The sequence below is a fragment of the Aotus nancymaae genome, unplaced genomic scaffold, assembly GCF_030222135.1.
Source record: "Aotus nancymaae isolate 86718 unplaced genomic scaffold, 86718_ANA_hifiasm-v0.15.2.pri h1tg000057l, whole genome shotgun sequence".
Lineage (NCBI taxonomy): Eukaryota > Metazoa > Chordata > Mammalia > Primates > Aotidae > Aotus > Aotus nancymaae.
The window spans coordinates 9337621-9346786 of record NW_026988471.1 but is presented as its reverse complement, the minus strand read 5'-3'; the positions used below and the strand labels follow the sequence as shown (position 1 = coordinate 9346786).

Sequence of the window (9166 nt, the reverse complement as noted above, 5' to 3'; positions counted from 1 at the left end):
CGTGTGTCCTCAAAGACAACTTTCTCTTATAGAGCAGCACGGGAAGGGGGAAGGAATCTTAATGAGAAAGCAGGAGTCAGAAGCAGCACTTCAAACACTAGTCCCAGTCCCCCTCCAAGGATACATCGTCTCCCCCATGAGGCCTCTCCCAACCACTCCCACCCACCTTAGAATTCTCTGCTGCTCCCATCCCTGCCCAACACAATCTACTCATCCATCAGTTTTCCTCTCTAGGAGTAAACCCGAGATCCAGAAAGAAGGGCCTCCCCTCTGGCTCAGGACCCATCTTCCTGAATTAAAATGCAGGTGGAACATGGCACCTGAGAGAGCTGCTGTTTGTTCAATGAACTGAATGGCAGTGGCGTGTGAGGTACAAGGAATAATAATTGGTTCATCTGGGGACGGATGGGTGTCAGGAATTCTAAAAGGCTTTATGAAAGTGGGTAGGATTCCAAGTCAGGAAGGGGCTTTTATAGACAGAGGGACACATTATTCAGCTAATGAGACAGAATCCTAAAACCCGATTCTAACTTCTGCCTGTATCCCACAATGCAAGGCAAAGCCTTTCTTTATTTTAATGTTATATAAGTATAAGGGGTATATAATTTGGATTCCTTAACTTTAGGTAACAATAACTTAAAAGCTAGGGAAAGGTATACAGAGATTTAAAAATTGACTATACAATAAATGATGAAAACTAACAACAAAATACAACAATGTTCAAATAGTAAATACAATTAACAAATGGGGACAAAAGGTCAACATTTACCTTGCATCATCTTTCAAGCAATGTTTCAGCTTTTGTCTCCCAAACATAAAGGCAGATTAATTCAAAGTAGTTAAGAATAAAGTAATTAAGAATATTTGTTTGTTTCCTTCTGAAATTAATATTTGAATGGAAACTGTATTAATAACTCAGGGCTTCTCCTAAACATAAAGACAGATTTTCTTTTCTCTCAAACATAAAGGCAGATTAATTCAAAGTAGTCCTATTAAGAATATTTGTTTCCTTCTGAAATGAATATTTGAATGGAAACTGTATTTATAACTCATGGTTTCCTACTGAAGTTTAAGATTCCCCTAGATGATGGTCAGATTTAGACAATGCTAGAATAAGACACTGGGCAATTATTTCAAAGTATGAACTACAGGCAAAATCTAAAAGGACATACATAATTAAAAAATTTCTAATTTAAAAACCATAGTAAATATAAATGAATTAACTCACACAACCTACTTACATACAAACAAAACTAGAATAAACAACAATTTTGCCACTTAACAGGAGCAAGATCTTAGGTGGGTCATTTTGCTTAAGGATGACTTGAAATTTTACAATACCACCTTAGCTCCCACATATGAAAACTCTTCAAGAATCTTATCCTTTGGGAGGCCGAGGCGGGTGGATCACAAGGTCAAGAGATCGAGACCATCCTGGTCAACAAGGTGAAACCCCGCCTCTACTAAAAATACAAAAATTAGCTGGGCATGGTGGCATACACCTGTAGTCCCAGCTACTTGGGAGGCTGAGGCAGGAGAATCGCTTGAACCCAGGAGGCAGAGGTTGCGGTGAGCCGAGATCATGCCATTGCACTCCAGCCTGGGTAACAAGAGCGAAACTCCATCTCAAAAAAAAAAAAAAAAAAGAATCTTTTCAACTACAAGTTGGGGAAACTACAGTGAGAAATAAAATGAAACGGCTTCTCACCCATATGAAGGCCCAGATCATGCCTAAATTTCTAGGGATTTAACTTAAGAGGCTCCTTGCCCTGAGAGATTCCTTGATCCCACAACACTCTACTCAGATGGGGCAGAGAATCCCAGAACACTATCCAAGCCACAGGAGAAACACACAACCCGTCTTGTATCTGGCACCAACAGACTAATATCTAGCTATACACAGTATTGACTTTAAAGTTGGTTAATGAATATTTTAATTGATTAACATGCTTAGCCTATACAAGTTTAACTTACTTTAGTCCCTTAGTGAATTGTGAATTGGCTCCTGTTAGTGGTCAGGAGAATGCTTTGTATTTGGTATAGAAACCAAATAAATCAAGCTATTATCATCTTTTGAGTACAAACAATGTTTGTAAAGTGCCAGTTTTAGATTTAAGTAAACATTAAAATCTGCATTGAAGCAGTGAGGCTGCATCTTTCAACTGCCTGTGCTGGTTAAATGAAATGTTTAATCCTGCTGTGTCAAGCTCACTAGAAGGTCACCCCTCACTTTAAAGCCAGGAAGGCTGCCACTGTCACTGCTATGGCAAGTCACAGCCAGCCAGCCTGCTAGCAAAAGGTGATAGCACCAGCATTATAAACAAACAGGACTGGTTGTGAGGTAGCTACACAGTTTTAAAGATGCTGTTAATGAACATTATCGACAAGGCATGGTGTAGCTAGCTGATAACACTTTAGCTGATTTTCTTAAGAGATGGAAAAAAAAATCAGCAAAATAAAGGCACATCTTCAGTTCATTTAGAAGTCAGCATCCAAGGTAAAAGAATTCTCTGTTGGACTTGACATCACTCCCATCCTCTGATACTCGCCTACTCTCTTCTCAAAGAAGTTAGTCTTTCCTTCCAGTGAAATATTCTCCATAAAGTCAAATGGATTCTCTACTCTGAAAACCTGAAAAGGTTCACATCAAGATATAAATACAGAGCACCAGTTTCAAAACGAGCAGAAGGCTATGTAAACAATACTTTACCTTGCTAAAACCCAGTTCCAGCATAAGTCTGTCTGCCACAAACTCAATGTATTGCTTCATTAGAGTGCAGTTCATCCCAATGAGCTTCACAGGCAAGGCCTCAGTGAGGAACTCCTAGGAACCAAAATACAGCTTCTGAATACAACTAAAGCAGACATTTCCTAGCAAGCTTGAGTGACCCCTTTCATCACCCACTTACCTGTTCTATCCGAACAGCATTGATAATTATTTCTCTTACTCTCTCCTCTGATGGTTTGTGTACTAGGTGTTTGAACATCAGGCAAGCAAAATCACAGTGTAAACCCTAGAAAAAAGAAAAGTTCAAGATCACTAAAGCCAGAAGACTTCTGTCATTAACATAGAATATGAAATTCCTTTATCCTTTTCTGCATTCTCCTTATCCAACATGCTCATATTGAGAGCACTTGAACTCTCAAAGGGAAGATGACTAACTACTGGCTTCTCTTCTGCTGATGTCACCAAGACAAGCTCAGTCCCACTTAAGGCCCTCAAAGTTGACACCTAGTTAAAACAGGCAAGGTCTATTTCTTGCTCTGCTCTGTGTGGTGGCAAAGGAGGAGTCAGAGCTTCACTCAAAATATTCTTTCTACAGCCATGAACACTTATTTTGCCACTACTACCAACAGGAAAGGCAAAACTCAGTGATAAGGTTAGTTTTTATATGTACAGGAAATTTGTATGCAATTTCAAGTAAATCAAGTTTGCAAGTGAGCGCATTAAACCCCAAGCTTTACAACTTATCTCCCAATCCAGTAAGGAAGGTCTTCCTATAAGGTAAGACCAACCAAGTTTGATTTGCTCACTGGACTCCAAGTAAGATGCTTCTTCCTTTTCAAATGTGACTTAATCAAAGACATACGCTAGACCAAAATGTATACTCATTCCATTGAGATGCTAACACTGAAGTAGAGAGGTAATTTCTAGATCAAACAGGAGAAACATAATGGCTACTATGAACATTTATGGAAAAGGGGAGCACATACAATACCAGGCAAAAATAATAAAACATCCCTTAAAATCCCAATCCCATCAAGAATTTGTAGTTTTGGCCAGGTGCAGTGGCTCATGCCTGTAATCCCAGCAGTTTGGGAGGCCAAGGCGGGAGGATCACCTGAGGTCAGGAGTTCGAGACCAGCCTGGCCAATGTAGTGAAATCCCATCTCTACAAAAATACAAAAATTAGCCCAGCATGGTGATAGGCACCTGTAATCCCAGCTACTTGGGAGGCTGAGGCAGGAGAATCACTTGAACCCGCAAGGCGGAGACTGCAGTGAGCCAAGATAGCACCACTGTACTCCAGCCTGGGCGACAGAGCAAGATTCCATCCCCCCAAAAAACAAACGTACTTTTTTATGCATTCAAAGCCTATAAGGCAATACATATGTACTAATGTATTATAGAGAATACAAGTGAAATAATTTCAGTAAATTAAAGTATTTCCTTCTTTTGTCAAGTACGTGCATGGTTGAACTCACACATTAAATATGGATATATGCCATCTAGTATCTCAGGTCCCCATCAGTAAACACCAGAGCATGCCCGAGTTATGTTTGGGGCTCAGGTTACCCTATGATTTGATTTAGACTCACCTCATCTCTGCTAATAAGTTCATTAGAAAATGTGAGGCCAGGCATCAGTCCTCGTTTCTTGAGCCAGAATATGGATGCAAAAGAACCAGAAAAGAAGATGCCTTCCACTGCAGCAAAGGCTACGACCCGTTCACCTATTTAAGAGTTCACAGCAATATGATTCTAGTGAGTAACTGTTGGTATTCATAGGAAGGGTCAACAATCCAGTAACATTACATGGAAAATAAAGCTCAGGTTGAAGTAGGGGCAAGGGTCTCCTTACCATAGGTAGCCTCTTTGTCCCCAATCCAGCGCAAAGCCCAATCTGCCTTCTTCTTGACACAAGGCATCGTTTCAATGGCATTGAAGAGAAATTCCCTAGTAGGCACACACAGCATCAGCAACTGAAGCATTACAGTAAAAGACCCCCGATTACCAGCTGCTAGATAAGAGCTCTGGGACAAAGGCCAAATTCAAGTATTTGCTGAGTCTCTTCCCAAAGGAAGAACCCACATCAAAATGTTTTATTTTTACTGGTCAGCTTTTCCCTCCAGTGTTCTTTTAAAAGTCTCAACATTTGATTTACATTAATACAAACGTGGGTATTCTGTAGTTCATATGGAGCTTCAGGGTCTACAAACAGTAAAACGTGGTTCAGTACAGCAGGGACATTTGTTGCCTTTATTAATTCAAGTCCAGATCATAGTTCCATGTGACGAACCATAAAATTTAAATTTAAAGAACCATAAGATACTAACTGCCATGCTATTATCAGAATATCATTGGGTGCATTATTTGGCCCCAATTGCCACATCTCTATCATAAAATAATTAAACCAATAAACTAAGATTGTTTCCTACTAAAATTCTGTCCTATACTGTCAGTCCCAGGTCAGCAAAGTAAATCCACGGGTATTACAGTAAGTGGGTCTCCCTTACCACCCTCCTCTGCCTCCCTTTATTCTGGTGCCCACCTTGAGAGGCTACTGATTTCCCAGCCTGTTCCTACCCAGATGACCTTGTGTTCTGAAGCCAAGGTCACCAGACATTGGGCAGCTTTCATTTCTATTTATTTATTTAAGGGATGAGGGTCTCACTCTGTTGCCCAGGCTAGAGTGCAGTGAGATAATCATAGCTCATGTTAAAACCAAACTCCTGGGCTCAAGCCATCCTTCTGCCTCACTGTGCCAAGTGGCTGGGACTACCAGCTCACACTACCACATCCGGCTGCCTTTTATTCTCTTTCCATCTCACTGTCCTTCTCTTTGAGACCTGGGTCTGCCTCTCCCTTGCTTTTGAGGCTTCCCCAGCAGAACTTCCTGATCCCACCCGTTCTCCTTCTGGTCATTTGCCCCCAATCGTACCCCTAATCTTTGCCTTCTTTTCTCAATTTCCACCTATATAAACATATTCAAATCTCTTCACCCAGAACAAGTTTCCTCAGTCCTTTCAAGTTACCACTTTCCTGTTCATGCACTTCTAATTTTACAACAGCCACATTAGGTTTCAGCTTCGCCACTTCTCCATACAGAGGCTCCAGTCCCTAAAGCTGACCTTAGTGTCTAGACTACTCCAACAGCCCGTTTCTAACCCATCGCCTCCAATCAATCTCCAAAACATAAAACAGACCTTATGCTACCTTTATTCAGCCAAACTGCTGCATGCCTAAATCAATCTCAGGGCTCACTGCTGCCTCTGCCTGTGTAACTCCTCTTATTTGCCTGTAGTGTACTGCAACTTCTCAGCAGGAAGTCCTTCCCGCCCTTCATCCCGCTGCAGCCCCACATTCTAGTTTCTCAACAAATTTACCAAATGACCAAAGATGGTCAGACATAGGTTTTAGTTTGTCTTACCCAACATGTAGGAATTCCTTCAAAAGAAGGCTTTAGATTGGGAGGCATCCAACTCTAAAAGTGGAGCACCTTCACAACTCTACGTGAATAATAAAGTGAATTTAGGCCCCTTGCTAAGAGCAGATATGACCACGGGTGCTGGAAATGTCTATAACTGTCTGCTTAGTCATTCTGGAGTCATTTTTATCCCTAGATGAACTAAAACTTTGTCATAAATCAACAATTAAAAGAGTCCTAAAAATCTTGGCATACCACTTGAATACTCACCTTTCGTTGGGATCTTTTATGTAAGTGTCAATAAGCAGACTATACATTTCAGAATGTATGTTTTCCATGGCAATTTGGAAGCCATAGAAACAGCGGGCTTCTGTAATCTGAACTTCTTGGCTAAATCGCTCCACCTAGTGGCAAAACGCAAAGTCAAGCTTAGGAAAAAACTAGCGGCAGCAACTCTTGTCAATGGATAGTGGTAGCATCACATTCGGTACCATTATAAGATTTCTTTCTATATATATTTCATCCAATTCTTCACAATTCTGTGATAAAGTGTGATATTTTATATTATATGCTCAATTTACAGATCAGGAAATAGAAACATATAAAATAAGATTTCTGTGAGCGCTCAATTATTTCCTAATTTATGTCAAGAAAGATCTATTCACAATAAGAGATACAATCAAATTACTATTAAAACAGCAAAGCCACCAAAAGGAAGGAGCAGGGCCGGGCGTGGCGGCTCACGCCTGTAATCCCAGCACTCTGGGAGGCAAGGCAGGCGGATTACCTGAGGTCGGGAGCTTGAGAACATCCTGGCCAATACGGTAAAACCCCGTCTCTACTAAAAATACAAAAATTAGCCAAGCGTGGTGGTGCACGTCTGTAGTCTCAGCTTCTCAGGAGGCTGAGGCAGGAGAATCGCTTGAACGCAGGAGGCAGAGGTTGCAGTGAGCCAAGATCGCGCCACTGCACTCCAGCCTGGGTGAGTGAGACTCCGTTTTTATTTAAAAAAAAAAAAAAAAAAGGCGGGAGCAGATGTGGTGGCCACAGGGAGTCAGCCTATTACTACCACTTAACATGGCCTCAGTTTCTCTAGAGTCAGGAAAATACCATGCGGAAGAAAGAAATGCAAAGTGTGTTAAAAACAGGAAATGCCATGTAATATAAAAACCAGCTTACACACACCTACGCACTCAGCGTGGAAAATGTTGGACTTACAAGACAAAGAGAGACAAAGAGAGACAAAGAGAGCGCACAGGTCCGACCTCAGGTGGTCAAGTGAATGAAAGATTTTGTTCTGGAAACTCACCAAGTTTTCATTTACTATGCCATCGCTTGCTGCAAAGAAAGCCAGAACGTGGGATATAAAGTATCTCTCCTCGGGCTTCAGGGATTCCCAGTGCCGAATGTCCTTGGACAGGTCCACCTGCGGTTCGGTAGTCACAACTTCAGCACGAAGGAAGAGCGGAGCCTGCAGGACTCACGCCGGGCGCTCCCCAGTCAGCCCCGCTCGCCGACCCGAACCTCCAAGTGCATTTCCGAGGGTCCTCCGCTTACCTCCTCGGCGGTCCAGAAGGAGGCCTCCGCCTTCTTATACATCTGCCAGATATCGTGGTACTCGATGGGGAAAATGACAAAGCGGCGCGGGTTTTCTCTCAGCAGCGGCTCATCCCCCACGCCGGGGGCGGCTGCTCTCGTTTTCTGTTGGGGAAGAAAATAAAACACTGAAGTACCGGCGAACCTCATGAAACCGTCGCTTTTCTGGGCCAAGTCCGTTCCACTGGTGGCAATTTCGTGGGGCCCCATGTGGAAGGAAACGTGGCTGTCCCGTCGCGCTCCGTGGCTCACAGCAGGGGGCGCACGTCCGAACGGGGAAACGGGCCGCCCTGGCGGGAAAGGAGCCGGGGCGGGAGTGGGAACAGCTGAGGAAACAATGCAGCTTTGGCGCCAAGACGCTCAAGGGCGCCCCCGGCCCCTCTGCCCCACGCGCGCCACTCACCGGCTCCGCGGGCTCCTGGAAGATCCTCCTCGCGGTCTTGCTGGCCAGGACGCGGGTCCCGTTCAGGGCCGGGGGCTGCGGGGAGACGCGTGTGAGTGAGGGGCGGCCGGCCTCGCCTTCCCTGCCTCCCTTCCCCGCCCGCAGCGCCCGCCCCGCGCGCTCACCGTGTTCTCCTTGTCGACCAGGCTGAGCCCCTTCAGCGGCGAGAGCTGCAGCTGCTGCGGGTCCGTGATGGGCGCGAGCGGGACGCGGACGGAGAGCATGGTGGCGGCGCGACGAAGGAGAGCTGGCAGTCGGGGTCGGGCGGCTGGGAAGGGGTGCACGGGCAGCACCCCGACCCAGCCGCCTTTAAATCTCCCGCGCCGCGCACTCCCAGCTCTTCCCATTGGCTGTGCGGTGCTTTCGCCCTTCCCATTGGCTCCGCCTTGCCTTTGACCAGTTGGGCCTGGGTCTACCTCTGGCAAGGGTCCCGGCCCTTCCCATTGGCTAGGCGGTGCCCCGACCCTTCCCATTGGCTGCGCTTTGCCCCTACCTAGGCTGGCCGTGGGGCCGCGCGCAATTTTCAAGCGCTGCGCGGGAGCCTCCGCCGGCGCCTTCCGGAGACCCCCGGGGACGCCCCCGGGACCTCCCGGGATACCCCCCCATCCGCTGGCTGAGTCGAGGGCTCTGCCGCCTGGGCCCCCGCGGGTCCCACGGGACCAGGGTCTCAGCCCCTGAGGGTCTCGGAGGCCTTGGCGCGCGCGGGCCCCAGTTCGCCAGGGAACCGTTTGGGGTTGCGTGAGGCGCAGCGATTGGAGCCCGCCGGCGCGAGAGTATCCCGGGCCCTGGCCCCGCCTCCCAAAAGTGCCTCCTCCCAGCCCGGTGGCGGCCGGACGGGGGGCTTAGCGAACGAGGTTGGTGCAAAGGCCTGGAAAACGCTCCCAGTTGCAGGGGAGGCGTTGCTGCGACCCTTTCGATCCGTGTCCCAGGGTGGGGGTGCAAGGGCCCCGAGGCCTGACACTTTGGCGGGGTGGTCGGCG

At 46.0% G+C, this 9166-nt stretch overlaps 1 protein-coding gene across 1 annotated transcript; it reads right to left on the bottom strand.

Moving 5' to 3' along the window:
- Nucleotides 1-542: 542 nt before the first annotated feature.
- Nucleotides 543-8425, bottom strand: RRM2 (ribonucleotide reductase regulatory subunit M2). The gene is made up of 10 exons (XM_012438866.3): nt 8312-8425; nt 8148-8222; nt 7706-7849; nt 7458-7574; nt 6419-6552; nt 4583-4677; nt 4321-4454; nt 2910-3014; nt 2711-2824; nt 543-2631 (listed from the first exon to the last, which is right to left on the bottom strand). Exons 1-10 carry the CDS (start codon nt 8408-8410, stop codon nt 2479-2481), a joined length of 1170 nt encoding a protein of 389 aa, XP_012294289.2. The 5' UTR covers nt 8411-8425; the 3' UTR covers nt 543-2478.
- Nucleotides 8426-9166: the final 741 nt, after the last annotated feature.